The following is a 23,547-nucleotide window of genomic DNA, read 5'->3' on the forward strand; positions in this document are numbered from 1 at the left end:
ACCTAAACTGTATCCCGAACAGCCAATAGTATCCTTGTTACCTGAATCTGAAGCATCACTGTACTGCAATGCGTTTCGCTGGTGATAGAGTTGACGACGCTCACATCGTCGTCCTCCTCGCGGTCCAGTACCAGCGACAGCTCATCCTGGTCTCGCGTGTCTATCGTCCGGAGACATCGCTTGCACAGCTGCCCTTGCCTGAAATCCAACAGAATACTCAATGCACACTGATGTTTGGATGAAAAAAAAATAAATAATAGCAAGGCATAAAAATAGCTAAGGAAGACTGAGAAGGAAGAAGAGGCTTCCATAATATTTCTGATCAATTTCCGCACAAGGGCATCGGATATGGACAGTGTGGTCTGTACACTAGACTATTTTTTAAAAATTGTTTTCAAATAGCTCTCAATACTCTGTCCACTTTAGTGGAAGATCTCTTTTTCCATAAACTTGCAAATGCATTCCTCCTGGAAACATTTTCAAAAGAATTTATTGCTTCCAGTGGTAGATAAACTAGTATATACGACGGTCGAGTCATAAGTCATGGCAACTATTTTTTTTTCTTGCGAACAGGAGACAAAATTGATTATTTTCACCATTTTGGTCCGTATTGACTTATATACAAATTTCTATAAAATAATTTTCCGCCTTGTCAATACTTTATACACTTTACTCTAATTACCGTACATGTACATGTTTCGAGACATTGCGTAACCGGCAGCACACCGACTAGTAGCAGTGAGCACAACAAGGTCATTTACAGCAGAGAGTAGAACACGTTTGTTTTCAAACTAGCATAAGTATATATTGAGAGCAAGGTTAAAATTTGACAACAAGACGAACTAATTTGTTTATTTAAAGGAATTTGACGGTTAGAAACAACGAGCAGATCATCGCGCAACCAACAGCAAAGTAGCAACAGGAGGGAAGAAGGACATATTGTTTGGGTTCAGACAAACATCACATCATTTCAATTTGCGGATAAATTAAAGGAATGAAGAATTGGAAGAGAGTAAGAGGAGAAAATTCTGATTCATAAGAAGTCTAGAAAATTAAAGCAGACGTTAAGAAAGAAGAGAGAAGAAATATTTTTTTTAAAATGACTAACTTCAGAAATGTAGTTTATTAATTTAATACAAAATGGCTATTTATTACTGTTATTTTATAATTCAGGATAGAGACTAATTTCATAGATTTTATAGAAGATGAAGAAAGAGTTATTATTTTCAGATATTAATAAGGACATAAATTAACATAGAGAGATTAATTTAATTAGATTTTATCATTCATGATTGGTAACATTCTGGTAAAATATATGACAAATGACAATGTAAATAGGCTAAAGAAAAACTTATAGTAATATTGTAACTAATTTAAAATTCATATATTTTAATATATAATTGAAATATGGTACCAATGAAACATAGTCCTAAGATAATTGGTATTTGGCACCGCTGAGGAAGAGAGCGGACGCTCTCGAAACATGTACATGTACGGTAATTAAATAGAGTAAAGTGTATAAAGTATTGACAAGGCGGAAAATTATTTTATAGAAATTTGTAACAGGAGAAAACACGGAAAATCTAAGATATGCATTTGGAAATATAGGGCATGTTGTTATGCATAGTGCCTGAAGACAAATTCTGACTGTGGGAGATTCTCGTAGGAAAGTGACAGAACACAGGCCAATGGTAAACATTGTTTTATTATGGTATAGACAGCAAATACACAAGACTACGTACAAAGTACAGGTCTCCACTGGTTACAGACCATCTAGTGGCATCATACACAAGTACATACCGTACGTTTCCAAATGCATATCTTAGATTTTCCGTGTTGTCTCCTGTTTGCGAGAAAAAAAAAAAAAAATGTTGCCATGACTTATGACTCGACCTACATATTACAACATGAGGCACTTAATGTGGAAGGGTCTGGTCTGGACATTCATAGATCTAAGAAGTGTTCCTGGGGAGAAGCTTAGGGAATTCATGCTCAAAAAGAGACAGGGTACAAACTGTAGAAATGGTGCAAGCAACATACAAAAACCGTGTCAGCAGCATACAGACTCCAAGTAATGGACTAAGAGAGGAGTGTGCTGTCACCTCTTGTTTCTAATGGTCATGGATGAAATTTTAAGGGAGACAAAAGAAGCATATGGGAGTTGTTATTTGCAAAAAATACTATGGTCTGCAGAACAAAGAGCAAAGTAGTACAAGAAAAACCTGAAGCAATAAACGAGAAAATTGAAAACTATGGTATAAAAATCAGCACAGAGAAAAGCAAGACCATGGCGATATCAACAGGAGAAAGACAAAAACATTGTGAAAACTGCTGATCTAAACCTTGAAACTGTTGACAGTTTCAAATACCTAGGAAGTGAATTAATGAAGAATACAAGGCTGGACATGGAGATTAGCAAGAACAGGGCAATGTATTCTACCAGAGTGCAAGAAACCTTGTCTGGAATAAGGAAGTACTAAGGAAGCGTAAAGAGAATCTACACAATGTATTATGCAGCCGATACCTCGACAATGACAAGTAGGGGGAAAAAATAAAATCCACAGCCTGTTTCCAGTCATTTGACCAGGTCAGTGATGGAATGAATGAAGCCCCCATCTAGGGGCGAAGATAGGTATTGTGCTGGCTGACAAAGCCTGTTGCCCTCTGGGGCAATGATCAATGAATGACAGATGAAATGAAATTAAATGATATTGTGTTGCTGGGATGAAAGATGACAGGGAAAACAGGAGTACCCGCCTCTGCTTTTTCCAGCACAACTCTTAGATGGAGTGACCGGAATTTGAATCATGGAATCCAACAGTGAGAGGCCAGCACACTGCCACCTGAGCCATGGGGGAAAGAAGTAGGGAGAAGGGTAGAATTCAAGACAGCAAATGAAAATACCTAAAAAAGTATGAAAGGAAAGATAGAGTGAGAAACAAAGATATTATAAAAGAATTAGGAATAGAAAGCTTAGATGAGAGAACTGATGGAATAAACTAGAATGGTTTGGACATGTAAAGAAGATAGAGGAGAAAAGAATACCAAAAAAAGATGGTGATTAAGTTAGAGATGGAAGTTTGAGAAAACCGAGGGACAGAAAACTGTTGAGAAGGTATGACCAGAGCATCAATGGAGAACTGGTGGAATCAATGGAGAGGCTTATAATACAAACAGAAGTGAGCAGTGGCTCGGAACAGTGCTAGATGAAATAAATTAAATTAAATACTCCTTGGAAGTGTCTCACCTGACTTCCTCTAAGGTCATTATTTCTTCCTGCAGGCTCTTCATGTCCTCTTCCTTCTGCTGCATGAGGTTCAGTCGTTCTTCTAAGGAAAGGTTCTCCTAGAAATGAAGACAAAGTGATATCAATAAAATGCTTACTATTCTGCAAGTCAAATACTCAAGCCCAATACTTCTACAATCCTCTATTTGCATCGAGATCCACTTGAGGGCTTTTACTGTGATTAGTTTAGCTGTAACTGGTGTTTCCAACTCTTAAGGACTTTTGAGTATCCTTGTATTATGTAGGATCTTGGGGACAGATTTCTGAATCTTACCTCAAAATGGAGGGAGTTTTGGCCAAATAATAAGACCAAAAATAATGACATAGAAAAATAAACTGTACAAGTTTAACTCCATATTGTATTTATGTGGGAAAATTAGGTGGAAATTATATCGTGGGTGGATAGTTTTCTACCAGAAATTTGTTTCCAGTCAAGCACTACATTCAGTTATACAATTAACCTCGAAAGGAAATTATTCTGGTTCCACCTTATTCAGTACCAACCAGAATTTTTTAAAAATTTTTTACAAGTTACTTTACGTCGCAGAGACACAGATAGGTCTTATGTCAACAATGGGACAGGAAGGGCTAGGAGTGGGAAGGAATCGTCCATGGCCTTAAGGTACAGCCCCAGCATTTGCCTGATGTAAAAATGGGAAACCACTGAAAACCATCTTCAGGGCTGCCGACAGTGAGGTTTGAACCCACTATCTCCCGAATACTGGATACTGATAATACCAATATAAATGGTCCATTATTGGACATTATAAATTTTCCAGCTAACTCATTCCTCATTGCCAGCGTTTTGCCCCAGTGTGCTAAGTTGTCTCATAAGACAGTCTCTCATAGTGCATTGGTACTGCCGGGGCCTCCAAACAGCCTACGCAGTGGCCTCCACGGTATGCACTAGCCATGCGTCTTGGTGGGTGTGCTATTTACCAACTGATAAGTCCAGCCTAGCATACGGGGGCAAAACGCTGGCAACCAGAAATGAGTTAGCTGGAAAATTTATAACGTCCAATAACGAACCATTTATATTGGTATTATAAATTTACTCATTCGGGACAAATATTTCAGGATCCCTATGGGAATCAACATCTATATTGTACTGGATACCGGCCGCACTTAAGCGACTGCAGCTATCGAGCTCGGCAAGCAGATACTTAAAACTTTTATAAACTGCTCCACTCGCCATCCGTAGCTGGGCTATGTTGTTCTTGCTTCTTGGAGCCCTGAGCCTTGCACTCCCTCTGTATGTCCCACAGCCCCACGCTTTCAGTCTAGAAATTATCTTTTAGTATTTCACATTTGTTTTTTGTTTTCCTAGGGGCTTTATGTCGCACCGACACAGATAGATCTTATGGCGACGATGGGATAGGAAAGGCCTAGGAGTTGGAAGGAAGCGGCCGTGGCCTTAATTAAGGTACAGCCCCAGCATTTGCCTGGTGTGAAAATGGGAAACCACGGAAAACCATCTTCAGGACTGCCGATAGTGGGATTCGAACCTACTATCTCCCGGATGCAAGCTCACAGCCGCGCGCCTCTACGCGCACGGCCAACTCGCCCGGTCACATTTGTTCGCTACAGCCTGACATTTCAAGAGTCTATCACAACTCTGGTCTTCACAAGGTCTAAAACAACATGAACAGTCCTGGTTACCTGCAAGAGCTTTGCCAGTTGTTCCTCAAGTTCTGCCACTTTGTGCTTGTCCTTTGTTCGCTGGCTTCGCATGTCTTGGATCTGCACCAGAAGCTTGAAAGTCTCGTCCGATTCAGAGCCAGTGCCAATTTGAATTTCAGCGACATGCTACAGAAAAAAATAAATTTAAAAAACAAATGAATGGTAGACGAAGGAAAAAACAATTATTATTTTCATTGTGTAAGTAAGCATTTTCTTCTAGGAACACAGAAATGAGACAGAAAAAAGAGGAACTGGGGAGATACAAACAAGGGAAAAAGAATCAAACATATTTTCTTTTGCAACTGCGTATCATTGGTGATACACACTTTCATACTGATTTGTATCACTCTGCCTTCTAAGCAAATTTAGCAGGATATTATATTCTTGTTGCATCACTCCAGGAGAAGTCGCAGAGTGCAGTGTGAATAATGGTCACACCTGGAGCATTAATAAGAGACATACATGATTATGAGAGTTAGCCTTGATGAGAAAAGAAGGCAGATTGCATGTGTACCACTTGTGATACATGTCTAGCTTTCCTGTCATCTTTCAAGGTCCACCAGTGCTACAAGAAAAAATAGTAGGTAAGGCACTGAAAATGACATATCTTTCTCGTTGTCTACCACAACAACAAGGAAGACTGTAACAATGTAAAAGTAATAAAGAACTCAGCCGTGAACATGTTACAAATATGTGAAGACATGAACAAATAAGAAAAATTAAATTCAGATATTCTTATACATAACCAGAAAGAAAACATCTGATATACTGTTAAGTTTTACTACAGGGAATTATTATTTAATTACTGCATCATCTGAAGGGAATTTCTATAAATGCTATTATGCAAACGTTTTGAGAGACCATTAACATGGAACCAAGAGGGGGAGGGGGGGGGAGACTGGAATTACTCAAGAGACAGAGCTTCTTACTCCAGAATACCTCCCCCATGTAGCCAATGCAGGCCCTGGCAGACGTTGGTGGGACACCACTAGAATATCCTCCGTACTCGCTGGACTTAGCACCATACAATTTCTGGGCATTTCCAAACCTGAAACAACAAATTACCTGGCAAGAAATTTCCTTCAGATGATACAGTGCGACAAGCCACATCCGCGGACGTCATAAAATGGACTATTTCATGTGTTTGAAAAGTAAACAACACTGTAAAAAAAATATTGTATGTGAAGGACAGTACTTTGAAAAAGAACAAAGCCTGCAGAATCTTCTGATTTGGAATTCAAAAACTGGACTTGAAATTTTTCAATCAGCCTACATACATTTGCATCCTATCCACGTGTTTGATTTTTTTTTTTTTTTTTTTTTTTTTTTTTTTTGTAATGCTAGAAACGATTACTGCATGAACGAAGTCGCGGGTAGAAGCTAACTTTATAATATGCATAGATTTCCTTTCGATCAAAGAGCAGTAAGATTGAGAAAATGTGACATTACTTCCTCACAGGGCAAGCAACATTGTTTATAACATGTGTTTTATAATAAACGATAAGACCTAAACTCTGTTCACGGAATGTGTGAAGTGACGCATGACGTCATGTGCGAGAGGACGGAGCCTGACCACGTATGCTTCTTTTACCCTTCCCAGCCAGTGTCAGAGTGATGGTCACTCTCCCATTCGGACTGCTTGCACAGAAGGCTACTTCACAGATTCCGTGAACGGAAATTAGAAGCAACAATGACTGAAGACTGCAATAGGAGGATCAAGGTTCTGATCCATGGAACGGAACTCACCTGCACAGTTTTGTCGCTAGTTTCGGTGGCACTGGTCGGCGAGGAAGGTTGGCTTCCCGCCGTCTCCCGAAGCTGCGCCAGCTGTTTGTGGACCTCTTTCTGCGCATTGACTTCATCGAGCGCCCTCTGTAGTTCCTCACATCGAGCTTCCAAAGTTTCTATGCTCATACACAAGCTCTTGATGTGCTTCTTGTCTGCCCCATTGTCGAGGGCCAGCCGCTGGTTCGTCCGTTCCAACTCCTGGATACTCACCTCCAGTTGTTCATAGATTCGTAGTCGAGAGTCATTCACTTCCCGGAGGGCTGCAGTCTGCTTTGTCAGGTACTGAAATCACCAGAATATTCCTATTAATACTTATGAACATAATGGTTGTTCACCACGTATCTTTTCGGTAATCAAAGCCGATGGAACCAGTTAGCGGTTTTCCGGCAAATATTTATTTTGAAGAAAGGGGTTTTAGTGGTAAAATTAGATTCCTGACCAGGTCTCTGGTTGTTGACTTGTTTTAATACATAGGTGATTGTGTTTTGGCAACCATCGTCTATTAACACCTACCGAGCGTGATTGTCATGCGGCTAGGGGTGCGCAGCTATGAGCTTGCATCCGGGAGATAGTAGGATCGAACCCGACTGTCGGCAGGCATATGCTGGGGCTGTACCTTAATTACGGCCACTTCCTTCTCACTCCTAGCACTTGCCTATCCCAACGTCGGCATAAGACCTTTTACACTAATCAGAAGGAAACTGGAAGAGGTCTGACATTTCAAAGAATTAGGGTGAAAATGAAAGACTTCTTAGGCCTCGGAAACCTAACACAAGATATGAGCAATGAACTGCATTTCTCTTTTACAATAAAACTCCAGTGACCCCACTAGAATCTGGGAAAAGCGCCAGAGAAAGACGACGAAGTACGATCATTTAAACATTCAAGCCCTAATAACCATAATGAAATCGTTTACCCTGGCATGAAGATTTTATTCCATGCATAGTATATTTTTGTGACCAACCTCACAACTCTTGTGTATGTTAGCACAGAAAGTAGGTTAATACTGGAACTACCAACGACTGATAGGCTAAAGGGGAAACTACGGTAACTTCAGTGATAAGCAAGAACTGATAAAAGAAATCACTTTCTGGAGTAAGTTTTTCGTAAATACCAAGTACAAATAGGCATTCTCTCAGCACTTCACCAGCTCTAGAATTACTGGTTATTATTGGACTCAAAATTAACACCAACAAGACAAAGGCGATGGCCATTACTAGAACTCTTAACATGTGCATTCTTATGAACAAACACGACAAATGGAGCAAATATTGGAAGAGAAGTTAGGGACTGGAATGATTTACTAAGGGAGATGTGCGATAAATTTCCGTATTCTTTACAATCATTTAAGAAAAGACTATGTAAACAACAGATACGGAATTTGCCGCCTGGGTGACTGCCCTAAATGCAGATCAGTGCTGACTGAACATATTCAGAGATCCGTGTACGAATAGAAATGGTTCATGCTAGCATTCTCAAAATGAGGAATCTATTGTGACAGAAGCCTCAGCTTGAAGACACGTCACAACTTCGTCAATGCTATGCGTATTCAGTGTTTCTGTGTGGCGCTGAAACATGGACATCCTGAAAAATTCCTTCGAGATGTGGGTTTTCCGAAGGATGTGTTGGACTGACCACGTCTCCAAAGCTGTCCTGCATGACGCATGAGAAGGGTGTTGATGTGTACAATCAAGAGAGGAAATGCAGCCTACCTTGGGAATGTTATGAATGACGACGAATTGTAAGTACAACCTACTGAAGTTGATCATGCGGTTTAAAGGTCGCGGTCGGAGAGAACCTGAGGAACTAACGGGACAGATTCGAGTAGACCGATGTGGACAACTGAACATCGCGCAGACTTCACAGTGATTGTGGCCAGTAATGGAGAAGGCAGTACAAGACGAAGATTAGGGAAAATACTGCATTAATCATCAGCTATGTACACTTGCAAGCAGAAAATCTGGCCTGTAGCTCTAGATCGCAAAAGTATTATTTTCTTCCGTAATGTTTCCGCATTTACCAAACACCTGACTCTGCTCAGTCGTCACGGCTTCTATGACTGCTTCCAGAGAAATAAAAAATAAACCAATGCACGACATTATGGTGTGAAATGAAGAGCGAGTTAGAAATAGTCTCTCTCTTAATTAAAGTCGTTAAGATGGGAGAAAATAAGAAAGAGAGGGGCTAATTCAATCAGCCGCCTCTTATGACAGGCAGGGGTTACCGTAGATGTATTCTACTACTCCCACCAGTAGAGGGGGCGAGGTGAGGCTTGTACTAAGAGGTACAAAAAGTAAACATGGGACACTTCCAAATAAAAAAATACATCACTTGTGTCGTCTTGAGTACCTGAACCAGGATGAGTATCCCCCAAAAATGCAAAAATGAAGTTTGCAGAGAGAAGGCCCCCCTATAACTGTCTTTAATAGGTATTTATTTATTTATTTATTTATTTATTTATTTATTTATTTATTTATTTATTTATTTATTTATTTATTTCTTAAGCAGTGACGAAGTTAGGGCTCGTCGATCTCGCTTATACTTAACTACGTAAGTAAATTACAATCAAGAAATGCAATCATTAAAATAAATAGCTAACAAAAAGATAAGTTTGAAAAAGTACGTAATACGTAAAGCTATCACTGCGCATCAAAGAAACATATGAACCAATATGATAAACAATAAATAATCATGATGAATCCATACTAGGCCCGTATATAATACGTCATAGAACAGATACGGCGGTAAACAGTGACTACTTAAATTCTATGTACACGAATTAAAAGCTAAATTGATTTGAGGAATATGACGTTTCTTTGATTAGACCAAATATTTCATTCTGTATTTAATAACATCACCCCCTGTGAGTGGGGGCGGTAGAATAACATCCAGGGTATCCCCTTACTGTCGTAAGAGGGGCTCTTAACTTGGGAGCGTGAGTTGACGACTACGAGGCCCTTAGCTGAATTGTGGCATTTCTTCCGCTTACTTGTGTCACGCTTCTCGTTTTCATCTATTTTATCCTTGTTCTTTTACGACCCCGACGGTATTAGGTAGCGAGGCCTAGAGTCCTTCATTTTCACGCCCTTCGTGGCCCTTTTCTTTCTTTGGCAGATACCTTCATTTTTCAAGTGTCGGGACCCTTCCATCTTCCCCCGCTCTGATTAATGTCAATAGAGGATGGTTGCCTTTCTGTACTCCCTCTTAAAACAATAATCACCACCACCATTTTAATAACGTCACTGTTTCAGGTTTGTAATTTTCTTTCACATTACAGATTGTGTTGGAATGACTGGAAGACTATTTCACTTTCTCGCTGTTGAAAGAAACTATGCAAAACACTACTCCTAACCAATTAGTTCAACCTGTTACTCCAGTTTCTTGAAGGACATACACACCTCAATTTCTTGCGTTTGGTCCTCGATGACATTTTGATGTTGCTTGAGGCAGTTTTCTAACTCTTTATTCCGCTCTAGAAGAGTCTTCCCTAATTCCGCTGCTAATTGCAGGTCTGAAACAGAAAAAGAAACGCACAAAATATAAGTTGCAAGCTCAAATGTTTCGACTTGGAACATTTATTACAATGCTATGAAATTGTTTTCATACGTAGCAGATATATTAGACAAACATATTGCCAATCTAGCACACACTATTACAAAAAAAAAAAAAAAAAACGGTTTTCATGAAAACACTAAGTGGAATAAATATTTAACAATGAAAAGACATAAACGTGTAACCGAAATGTTCTCTTATTTTACTACCTGCAGAGTCATAAGTAGGCATTGTGATGCCCTGGGCAAACTTCTGACAGTCGAAGGTCCGGTGCAAAAAAAGGGGTGGATCCACTTTTTAGTCAAATGTATCTACTGATGGTTTTGTACAGTATTAAAAGTGGCGGATCTTTTGGCGAAAGAATTAGTTAGTGCATTTACATTTGAAAATGATGTATGTGAGTGAAGAATGAATGTATGTGTGACTTGACAGTTGGGGTATACATAACGATACTGGGGCCGATGACCTTCGATGTTAGGCTCCTTAAAACAACAAGCATCATCATCATCATCATCATCATCGATACTGTCTCATATAAACTAAGACCGTCCAAGCGGCAATTTTACTCTGCGATGCGTAAAGGCGCGCGAATAGATCTTGACATTTCAAGCAGCCTGCACGGGTTCGACCTCGCAAGCATCAGTTGCCAGTCAATCTCAGCTGTTACAATGGTGAGATTTATTGCAACACCGTATTTTCATATGTAAAAGTTCTGGTTTCATCTTAATGGTCGTGTGAACAGTCGTAATTCTCGCTATTGGCGTGCAGAAAATCCTAATGGTGTTTATGAATTCATTATGATAGGGAGATTGGTGTTTGGTGCGCTGTTAGAGCAAGACGAATAATTGGACCTATTTTTTTCGAGACTACAATAAATGCAGAGAGGTACCAAGATGGCATTTTGGCGCCGTTCTTCTATAAGTTAACGAAAGAAGAAAAATCTCGAGGGTGGTTTGAAGATTCAGCCCCTGCTCATACAGCAGAAGATTCCCTTCTTACAACCTCGGAAGTGTTTACAGACAGAGTGATCAGTGCTGGTCTATTTCCGCGTCATTCTCCAGATCTGTGTGATTTTTACTTGTGGGGTGAACTGAAAGAAAAAGTGTATCGAATAAATCTTGACACATTGTAGAAACAGAAAGAAAACATTAGAACCGAAACCAGAAACATTACAGTGACAGAACTCACTAGCGACAGCAGATACAGTGCCTGTATAACCCAGGAAGGAAGACATTTCCAGCATCTGTTATAAGGTAAGATTTCATGTAAGACTGTACACACGCTTTAAGCAGGGCGGCCGTACGCGACAAAAGTTCGGCTGAGGCAGCTGCCGCAGCGCAGAGTACAAACACAGTCCATTCGGTCTCAGTTTATAAGACAGACCCTGTAGTTAAACCGTCAACATCGTTTTCCTCAACTCTGCAGGATCTGGAATTAACTATATTTCTAACAGTTTCTATCTTGAGTATAGTTACTACGGAGTGACAGATTCAACTAAAATGTGATTGCTCTGAAGACGATCCTGTTTGCAGGTTCGAAACGCGTCAGCACATTGTGTTACACTACCTAATAATATATAATTTTGGGGAATGTTATGTCATTTACTGGTCGTAAAAGTCTTCGTCTTAAGATTTCGTGGAAAACTGCGAAACGACTGTTCCAAAGCTTGTTTCATACTCAGGAATATGGCGCGATTCAAAGAATATATTCACTCATTCTTGGTTTGCCATCGTAGTCCCTTCTATACAAAGACGTTTGTACTGTCAGTGATCCTCGGGATACAAGTTTCGTTCTACATTAAAACCTTTGCAGAGACGTTGAAAGCAGGGGAGAGAGATGTCTTGGGACTTCAAGTTCACGATCATTTATCTACAGCGTAAGTGCTGTTCTCACGGTCAGAGATACGACTTCCGTAGTCTTAACTACACATCTATTCCCAGCAGCAACGCGGTAATTAACTTCCGGAAATATTCATACGGAAGCATCCACCATGAAGGCGCACCGGTTATGCCTACTCGACATGAAATAAATGCTACTGCACGTGCACAAAAATACTTAAATTTTCACGTTTTCTTAGATAGTGAATTGTTGATCTTTGTTTGAATCTTTGTTTGGAAGACACTTCGTTTACATATACCACGTGCACGGGTTATAGGTCATTTATACAAAGAAAATAACATTTTACAGTGAGAACTATCCAGCGCATATTTGTAGGCTGCTGCGGCTACTACTACTACACTTTCTGAATCCCTTCTCTCTCAATTGTCATCCATCTGGGTGCTATTTCGATGTTGGTCATGCATTGTGTCTTCTCGAACGAGATCCGTAGGCCTGCCTTACTTGCGTCTTCCTGGAGTTGGTATTTTATTTGTTTAGTGTACGACATTACGCATGAAACAAAATGTTTAAAGTACAGTGCACAACAGGGCAATAAAAACAAACTATTAGAATTTAAAGGTGGATCGCTCAATCAAAAGCTTGAATAGCGACTGATATGATGTTTACATTGAAGTGCAGTGACATGAAAAAAATTGAGTTTTTGCAGTTCTCTATGCCACTATCCTATGCTAACCTTTTCATTTCTACCTAACTACTATATCCTACATCTGCTCTAATCTGTTTGTCATATTCATACCTTGGTCGACCCTTACCGTTCTTACTGCCTACACTTCCTTCAAAGATCAACTGAACAATTCCTGGGTGTTTCAAGATACGTCCTATCTTCTTCTCGTCAAATTTAGCCAAATTGATCTCTCACCAGTTCGATTCAGCATCTCTTCACTTGTAATTCGATCAACCCGTCTCACCTTCAGCATTCTTCTGTAAGACCACATTTGAAAAGTTTATATTCTCTTTCTGTCTGAGCTAGTTATCGACATTGTTCCACTTCCATACAATGCCACTCTCCAGACAAAAGTCTTCAAAAACACCTAATTCCTGTATCAACATTCGAAGTGAGCGCATTTCTTTTCTTAAGAAAAGTCCTGCTTGCTTGTGCTAAATAGTCTGCATTTTATATGTTCCTTACTTTTGACATCGTTAGTTACCTTACTACCCAAGTAACAATATACATCTACTTCCTTCAAGACTTCATTTCCTAAGCTAATATTTCCTGCATCACCTGACTTCGTTCGACTGCACTCCGTTACTTTTGGTTTGGACTTATTTTCTTGCACTCCTTCCCCCAAGACTCGGTCCATACTATTTAGCAACTTCTCCAGAACTTCTGCAGCCTCAGAATTTTCTCTCCTTGGATTGTGATTCCCTTTTCAAATTCCTCTTTGATTTTCTTTACCACCTGTTCTATATAAACACGGAAAGGGGAGGGGACAAACTGAAGCCTTGTTACACTCCTTTTTGGATTGTTGCCTTTTTTAAAAGCTCTCGATTCTTATCGCTGCAGACTGATTTTTATACAGATTGTAGATGATTCTGTTTCGGTATCTGATCCCGATCGCCTTCAGAAACTCTAATAGCTTCGTCCAATCAACATATCGAATCCCTTTTCTAGATTCAGGAACACCATGTACGTGGGCTTGTCCTTCTTAATTCGGTCCTCTAAGATCAGAGGTAATGCACCCCATGGGCATTAAAATATACAAACCTCTAGTACAGACACCCTGTATTACATCTCAGAAATATTTTTCGTTCTATAATGGGGAGCTTAATTTTATTTTCCCGCGTTAAATCCTCCCGCAGGAGTAAGCTCTTTACAAAATGTGAATAATTTAGGAAGATAATGGATCTGTTCAGTTCGGAATGCATGGAATTGTAGGAGCCCTCACTATGCATCTAATGTATGCGTTCGGGTTCTTGTAGTCTCTGCACGCTGCTAATGACGCAAGGACACGTTATTGATGATGATTACTCAGCAATTTCTAGGACAAGAACGGGCTGTGTGCCAACGCGGTGTTTCGGAGTAACGTTCTTAGACCTTGGTTCTTAGCAAAGGTTATCGTCAAGATGCAGACTTCTCAACATAAACATATCTAATGTCACTCATAGTTGATAAATACAAATTAAATATCATTAATTTCATTTCTTTGAATTTCGCACCATGACATGTAGGCCAAAGGGATGAACTTTCTCCTTGAAGACAGTAGGCTTGTCTTTTTCTTTTTTCCTCCAGGGTTTCTTCCTTTAGCCTTTGAAGTACCTAGGCGTTATCATGGAGTAATGCACGGCCTGGTTTACACATTTCTTTCAAACCTGCCAAAAGTTTTTGCACCCTACATGCCTTATACAAACATTTATTTCCAATAGAATTTAATGAAGTCACATTTTGACTATTGTGATGTTTTCAATGCCGGCCCCGTGGTGTAGGGGTAGCGTGCCTGCCTCTTACCTGGAGACCCCGGGTTCGGTTCCCGGTCAGGTCAGGGATTTTACCTGGACCTGAGGGCTGGTTCGAGGTCCACTCAGCCTACGTGAATAGAATTGAGGAGCTATCTGACGGTGGGATAGCGGCCCCGGTCTAGAAAGCCAAGAATAACGGCCGAGGAGATTCGTCGTGCTGACCACACGACACCTCGTAATCTGCAGGCCATCGGACTGAGCAGCGGTCGCTTGGTAGGCCAAGGCCCTTCGAGGGCTGTAGTGCCATGGGGTTTGGTTTGGTTTGGTTTGGATGTTTTCAATGATGTGAGGTCACAATTGTCCCTAAAGCTACAGGGCGCTCAAAATGCAAAATGTATGTGAGATATAATATATGCAATTTTAGCAAATATGACCACGTGTCATTCTCTTTCCTAGCTCTAGAGTGGTCGCGACTTCATGTTCGCTGTAACCATCATACTTTGTCTCTCCTCCCCCGAATTCTTACTACATCTTCCCCATCTTACCTTTCTTCGTGTTTCCATTACTTCTCAAATGTTGATAACAGAGACACAAGGGCTCAAACATTAAACCTGCTCGTCAATCGTCACCGTCGAACTGGCGCAAATAACTCATCTTCCGTGTTTGCCATACGAGAATGGAACAGTTTACCGGGTGACGTCAGAGGAATACCAACCACGGGGTCATTTAAAAGAGCGTTAGGTACAGTAGGATAGGAGTGAACTGTGCATTTCTGGCCTTTCATTGATTGTGCTGTTACATTATTATTATTATTATTATTATTATTATTATTATTATTATTATTATTATTATTATTATTATTATTATCTTCATTATAGACTTACACATGTTAGCGTTCATCTCGCAAACCTCTGAACTTATTTTCGCTTTCACAATCCTCCATACGCAACTAACTTACCAAGGGAGATGTTCAATAAATTTCCAATTTCTTTGAAATCATTTAAGAAAAGGCTAAGAAAACAACAGATAGTGAATCTGCCACCTGGGCGACTGCCCTAAATGCAGATCAGTAGTGATTGTATTAATTTGTAAGTGGCCAAATTTAGGTCACTTCATATCATTAAAAACTCAGTCTAACCATAGTCGTCTTTTCTCCCTCTACTTTTAATATCCTATCCTCCTCGATTCGCCTCACATGACCCCATCACCGAAGTTGATTGGTATGCACAATTTCATCCATCGAGTTCATTCCTGACTTAACCAGTAGGAATCATTCTCGCTATGTTCAGACAATACACGACACTGAGCGAGATATCGAGGGACAGCTATTGGAGCTCACTCTAGCGGATAGACCTGAACGGTACTGATTCTGTCATAAGAGCACGTGTATTTTTGTGTAAAGTTTTTGGTGTTATTTATGCGTTTTCAGTGAGTTGACATAATTAAATAGTAGCGTGTGTCATTCCTTGATATCTCCTCTCAACATGAGGGGAAAGGTATGTGCTGTGTTTGGCTGCAGTAATTACGAAGTAGAGAAAAATGCGCGCTCGTTCTTCAGGTTCCTCGTGACAAGAACATGTAAGTAATATTGTGTTCGCATATATATTCTTCCAGTGACAGAGATTTTTATAGTACTTCATAATCTTCTGACCTGCTCGACCCATGTTTTAACGGGCTTAAAATATAATACGCATATTTTATTGTATAGTGCAGCAGTTAACCTTCAATACCGATGTGTTGTTGTAGGTGTGATCTGTGGGTTTTGAAAAGTCACAGAAGCGATTTGGATAAAGTGTACAAGAAAGAAGGGACGTTACGCTTGTATAAGAATTATAAGATCTGTTCAGATCATTTCCAGGCCAGCGACTTTAAAAATCCTCGACTATACAGCCAAGGGTTTGTTACATTTTTACTCTAATTGTACGTAAATATTCCTCAAAGCATCACTATCGACAACATTTTCAACTTTTCTTTCTTTTATCCCTCTTCTCAGATTAAAGCCGGGATTTTATAGATTTTCTTTCTGTTAGTAGGCTTCATGTTAAGAGGAAAATTGTCCAGCTATTAAATGTTAATTCATTGCATCATATGTGTAAGGAATGTGCCGATATTTTTATTGACAAATGTCTTAATGTGATGATACATTGTTTTTAAATGAGGAAAAAAGACAAATCCAACCGTAAGATTTCAGGCAGGTATGCTAAAGCTAAAAAAGTAATGCATAAATGAAAGATCAAGCCATTTCACAGCAGTCCATTTCACACCTTGTTTATATGTCTAATTTCAGTCTTTGAATAATAACCTTTTAAATAATTCTTCATTCATTTATCCAGAATTGCTTTAGCAACTTAGAAGTTAATATCTCAATACCACTGTCTTTCTAGACGTAATTTATTTATCCATTTCCGTATATACATTTCCATTGATATTTGAATTTAGCGCGATTTGTTCAGGTCAAGTCACTAGGAGCGCCACCGTCGAATTGTCTCCCATTTTAGCAAGGCGAAATCCGTAAGTGTCGTGTATTGTCTCTACTGTATTTGGTTCAGATCAAATTATTAATAATTAGGACCTGGATGTTTATGACCTAAAAATATATTAAAATATAACAATGCCTTACAAATTTTTTGGTAACATTTTCAAAATCTTCAAAATCTTGCTGCCGTTTAAATTAACATTATATTGAAAATATACTTTTAAAATCTATCACATCGAATAATAAGTAAAAATATTTATTTTCATTATAATACGGTATTTTGAATATATTTACTCAATCCAGAGGTAACTCTCGACTCTGCACAGAATGAAATGTCACATTTTGATCAGGGATCAGAAAGATTTACAATAGCAAATAAGATACATTTTAAAGTTTTCAAACAGGAAAGATAATCTATTTTCATGTAACATTGACGTGTAACTGGCAAAAGACCGCTCAACATCGCAGGATGTTATTGGGCCCTTTTTTTTTTTTTTCTATTTGTTTTACGTCGCACCGACACAGATAGGTCTTATGGCGACGATGGGACAGGAAAGGTCTAGGAATGGGAAGGAAGCGGCCGTGGCCTTAATCAAGGTACAGCCCCAGCATTTGCCTGGTGTGAAAATGGGAAACCACCGAAAACCATCTTCAGGGCTGCCGACAGTGGGATCCCTGAAGATGGTTTTCCGTGGTTTCCCATTTTCACACCAGAAAGGTAATTGTAAGGAATTATAGACAACAATTAGGAGATGTGAAAATTCCGTCTTTGAGACGACTGTAAGGAGGTATGCGAAAATGGAACAAAACAGACAAAAACGACAAAAATACGAAAATTCACGGGAAATATGACCATAATATGAAAAATAACAGAAAATGATAAAAACGTTCAAATGCCAAAATATGACTTTGCATGACCCGTGAAAATTGCATAATTTTAGTCATCGTAGATAAAATCAATCTTAACTTGCACTTTCCATGGAAAGAATATAAAGAAAAAAAAGACTTGTGAAACATCCGGGCTCTTAATATTAATAGCCTCCGTGGCTCAGGCGGTAGCGCGCCGGCCGCTCACCGCTGGGTTCTGTGGTTCAAATCCCAGTCACTCCATGTGAGATTTGTGCTTGACAAAGCGGAGGCGGGACAGTTTTTTCTCCGGGTACACCACTTTTTCCCCGTCATCTTTCATTCCAGTAACACTCTCCAATATCATTTAATTTCATCTGCCAGTCATTAATCAATGCCCCAGAGGAGTGCGACAGGCTTCGGCAGCCGACACAATTTATATCGTCGCCGCTAGACGGGATTGCATTTATTCCATTGTTGACCCACTCGAACGAGTGGAAACAAGCCGAGGATTTTCAATAATAATAATAATAATAATAATAATAATAATAATAATAATAATAATAATAATAATAATACAGTAGTTTGAACCCTTGTCAGTTACTGGCTTGATAATCAAGATTTCTTCTCTTCCCGTAACTGTACCATAAAAAGTATGTGGTCGACGGATGCAGAGTGGCTCTCGGTCCATAAGTGGTCCGACAGCTCTGCACTCTGACCGGCCAACCGAGCAGAGGAGGGGTGGCCACGGCTCTACTGTGGCTCTACGCCTCTGTATTCGGGAGACAGAGGGGCTGGTCCTCACCGTTGGTTGTCCTGAGAATTGTTTTCCGTGGTTTTCCATTCCCTACACTAAGGCGAATGCCGGGACAGTTCCTAGTATATACTATGGCCGCCAATCCCCCCCCCCCCCTCACCTTTTCCTCACCGTAACAAATATACCGGCCTGAGAGACGGCGTCACCGTCTAAGAGGCCCGCCTCCCCCTTCAGCGGATGAATGAAAACTACTACTACTAAATGCATTTCACTCGGTAGCGTGGTAACTGCCATGGACGTGTAATTAAGCTAAATGTACTGGTAGAAGAAATATCGAATAGCAAACATGTAGAACTATTTCTGGCGCAGATAACTTAATTGCTTGGTGGCCGAGTATGCGGAAACTTCCGTAATTTCGATCAAGTCGCCACCACTTCTGTAAAACAAACATGCCCTGCTCTGTGGACAATTTTCTGTTCATATAAGCTTCTCACGCTAACAGTGATGCAAAAAATGAAGCCATTGTTACTTACAAGCCAGTCATGCCACTACCCTTTAAACTAATTTCCTTCACTGCACACAGGTTCAGCCATTAGTTCATTACCCTGACCTTCGGCAGTAATTTACAATAATGTGCAGCAGTTAACTGACTTATGCCACATTCTGTATATTTACGTGAAGCTAGAACTTCAGCGTATCAGAACCGATGATAATTTCAATGCAAAGACATTCCAAAATGCTGAAACGTGTCTATAAAGGCTGTAAATTAAGAACCATTGGTATGAAGTTTACTTGGTGGACGGGACAGCGGATTTCCTGTTGCTTGGTGGAAGAGTTATCAAATATCTGGTATAAGACTGAGCATGAGTGGTATTTTCCGAGTTGTCAGTGGAGAGATGGCGTAGAATGGCAGTAGTAGACGAATAACGTTGAGGGGTGTTTTTAATAATCTGGAAGACCATACTATCAAGATAAAGATGCAATACAAGGGGACAAATTTGAGAAAATAATCGCTTATAGGGAGAAGAGTTAGGGATTGGAACAATTTACGAAGGAAATGTTTGATAAATTTCCATATTCTTTGAAATAACTCAAGAAAGATTAGGTAAACGACAGATGGGGAATCTGCCATCTGGGTGACCGCCCTAAATGCAGATCAGTGTTGATTGATTGATTGATTCGTCCGCTTTCTTGTAAAGTAGGTGTATTAATGCACATTTTCAATCATCGGAATTTTCCTCAGTATGCCAGATGACATGTATGATTTCTACAATATTATTACTATTATTATCATCATCTCAGCTACTGAGTATAGGCATTTCAGTTTGACATCAGTTGTTCTGTGCGCTTGTTAATTTCGACGTTCTCATTTACTATACCAGATGGCAAAGAGCCCGGCCCCCTGGTGTAGGGGCAGCGTGCCTGCCTCTTACCCGGAGGCCCCGGGTTCGATTCCTGGCCAGGTCAGGAATTTTTACCTGGACCTGAGGGCTGGTTCGGGCTCCACTCAGCCTACGTGATTAGAATTGAGGAGCTAACTGACTGTGAGATAGCGTCCCCGGTCTAGAAAGCCAAAAATAATGGTCGAGAGAATTCGTCGCGCTGACCACACGACACCTCGTAATCTGCAGGCCTTCGGGCTGAGCAGCGGTCGCTTGGTAGGCCAAGGCCCTTCAAGGGCTATAGTGCCATGGGGTTTGGTTTGGTTTAGATGGCAAACAAGCCAGAACTCTTTTGGGCGACCTATGGTAGAGTCTTAATTTTGTCAGGTAAACACCAAATGTGTCAGCAGAGGTCTGCACGTGCAGATATCGTACGACCTTTTCCCGGCCTATCAAAATGCCGTGTTTAAATCCACGATCTTGTGCTCCAGAGGCAGAAGTGATTACACCTTCACATTTATGAAGAGGTTCCATAATAGAGTTTGTTGCTCCACACACTGTAACAGCTGCCACGAGCAGGTGCAAGCCTCCTCTAACATCTTGGCCAGTTGCCTCTCTAGGGAAAGTGAGGACGAGCAGGGCAGCAGAACGCGGAAGATGTATCATGCTTGAACCACCTACACTCTCCTGGGAGTCGAACCAATGATATTTTAAGAGACCAAGTATCTTGGTTACTGACCGCTGGTGAAGGATATTTCGATCGCGTACGAGCTAAGCCATATATAGCGCATAATTTAATCATATTTATCTACGGGCTTATACCGAGTACAGTATTTTTTTTACAGTATTTAAAAATATATTAAACTTGTATTTTACGACATCGCTTCGCTTATGACCCTTGTTTAAGTAACTTTTTATAAGATAGAATACAATGAATACAGTAGCGAAACAAGAAACATACCTCCTTAAACACCTTCGGAAAAAAAAATTCCTTAGTCTCCTATTTTTTACTGTTAATCCGCTATTCTTCCACATACTTTTCAACATCATTTATTGCTGTGAGAAACAGTGCCATTTATATTCGACTGACACTGTATGTAGGTTCAAAATCAAGCAGCCAAGATTCGTAAATGTAGCTCGTCATCCATGACCTCCGGGGTGACTTTCTTACGTGACCGGTAATGAATTCACACCCGAAAAGCAACGAGGCTTCGCCGATTTTCCGATCACTACAAGTTTGTTTTTCGGTGCCCGTCATATTAGCTCCCAGCATCACTGTAACCCTTTCTTTACTTGTTAACGGTTCCTCGCAAACTACAAATGCTGTATTCCACAGTTAATGTTGTACAGAATTCGAGTAACAGTACTTTTTGTTTCAAGGAAGGAAATGTTTGCTTCGAGAAATCGAGAAATAAATACACGTGAAGAATAGGACAAGCGGCTGGGGTATTGAAGATACTGAAAATTCGACTAATGGAGGTTCGAGATATTGAGGTTCATCTGTAACTTTGGAGTCAGGCATGCCATTAAGGGACATTGCAAAGTTGAATAAGATTGCCGTGCAATACGTGGAGTGTTAGAACGTTCTAGGATCACAGATAAGGCTTTTTGCAGATCTTATACTGTATAGATTAATAAATAAGTTACAGGATTGTGAGCTACTGCAAAATGACCTCGACAACGGTATGATGGCAAACTGGATGAAAAGCAAAGTTGTAAGTTTTACCAAGAATGGACATCACATAAACGAGGTTTTAAATAAAGGTTACAGATCTCTTGATATGGTTTGTAGTAAGAATGTGTAGGAGGGGGCGTTTAAATCTCTGGTAAGACCCAAACTTGAGTAAGTATGGTTCTAGTGTATGGGACCCTCACCAGGACTACCTGATTCAAGAACTGGAAAAAAAATCTAAATAAAATCAGCTCGATTTGTTCTGGGTGATTTCCGACAAAAGAGTAGTATTACAAAAATTTGCAAACTTTTGGCTGTGAAGACTTGGGAGGAAGGAGACGAGATGCTCGTCTAAGCGGTATGTTCCGAGATGGAATGACATTAGTAGACGAATAAGTTTAAGTGGAGCCTTTGAACATAAGAAAATTCATAACATGAAGATAAAGTTGGAATTCAGGAGGACAAAATTGGGATAAATATTTATCTGAAGGTCAATGAGTAAGGAAACTGAATAATTTATCAAGATAAATGTCCACAAAAGGCTGTCACCTGGGCAACAGTGCCCAATCCATATCATTGGTGATTGATTCTGCCCTTGGTGTCTCTGAAAACCATAAATGCAGTTAGAGCGGCGTATTGTTATTATTTAGTGTTTATCCTGCCTGGTTGATAGGTCCACTACATGGACCTGCTGTCTCCATTTTCAGTAGCTCTATTTCGGGCCGCACCTGGATGGATATTCACACTTTTGATGTGTTTATGTAGTGTGTCTGCCCAACGTTCCTTTGGTCGTCCCTTTGATCTTCTGCCGTAGTCCGTCTTAGCAATTGTGTTGCGCATTTTATCCTGAACTGGTGCATCACCAAATATTTTCCTGATGCTGTAAGTTGAAACGCGATCTAATTTAGTTTACCTCAGCATTACGCTAAGCCAGTGTTCTGTATTAGTCAACATTCGCAGCCATAGAGCGACAGGACGGGTGACAGTACGATACGATCTTTCATCCTGCAGTAGCAGCAAGTGACTTCAGTTGCCCACCACTTCATTCAAGCTGCATTAACTCGCGAGTTGGCCGTCGTGAAACCAAGGTATTTAACCTTCCTCACTCGCAGCAGGTCGTCGCCGTCTCTGCTTTGATGGTTCCCATTTCTTGTGCGTCTGACGTCATACACCTTTTTTTTTCTTTCTTCTCGCTGAGGCGTAGGTCGTATTGCGTCAATCAGTTGCTCCATTCTTCACTTCGGCATTGTAGAAGTTTATTATTACTACCGAATGCCTGGATTGGAATTACAACCTCAGTTCTTCTTCTCCTTCTCCAGCTTTTCCAACATCTGTGGGGTCGCAAGTGCGAACTGTGGCGCATATGTGGATTTGAACCTGTTTTACGGCCGGATGCCCTTCCTGACGCCAACCCTATACGGAGGGATGTAATCACTATTGCGTGTTTCTGTGGTGGTCGGTAGTGTAGGATATCAAGAAAAAGTGTTGAGACAAACAAACATCCAATTCCAGAGCCAGAAGAATTAATCGGACGCGATTTAAATTCCACACCCGGTCGCCGGGAATCGAACCCGGGACTCTCTGAACCGAAGACCTCATCGCTGACCACTGAGCCAATGAGTCGGACGAATTAGAACTTCAACTGCCTTGATGAAAAGCCAGATTATGTCACACAGCAATCACGCCATTTCCACATGTATTTTTTCAAATTACTTACAACTTACGTTACATCGCGCCAACACAGATAGGTCTTATGGCGACGATGGGATAGGAAAGGCCTAGCAGGGGGAAGGAAGCGGCCGTGGCCTTAAG

General features: G+C 40.4%; 1 protein-coding gene across 4 annotated transcripts in view; it reads right to left on the bottom strand.

The window, feature by feature from the left end:
* Window positions 1-23,547, bottom strand: part of Cen (cerebellar degeneration-related protein 2-like) — a 467,429-nt gene that overhangs the window by 36,615 nt on the left and 407,267 nt on the right. For all 4 annotated transcript variants that reach the window (XM_067157215.2, XM_067157217.2, XM_067157218.2 and 1 more), the window contains exons 2-6: window positions 10,153-10,265; window positions 6,713-7,036; window positions 4,946-5,092; window positions 3,248-3,345; window positions 42-198 (exon numbers count right to left, since the gene is read on the bottom strand). In XM_067157215.2, coding sequence (XP_067013316.1) covers window positions 42-198; window positions 3,248-3,345; window positions 4,946-5,092; window positions 6,713-7,036; window positions 10,153-10,265 — 839 coding nt within the window. The remainder of the gene's footprint in view (window positions 1-41; window positions 199-3,247; window positions 3,346-4,945; window positions 5,093-6,712; window positions 7,037-10,152; window positions 10,266-23,547) is intronic.

Source organism: Anabrus simplex, chromosome 13, assembly GCF_040414725.1.
Source record: "Anabrus simplex isolate iqAnaSimp1 chromosome 13, ASM4041472v1, whole genome shotgun sequence".
NCBI lineage: Eukaryota > Metazoa > Arthropoda > Insecta > Orthoptera > Tettigoniidae > Anabrus > Anabrus simplex.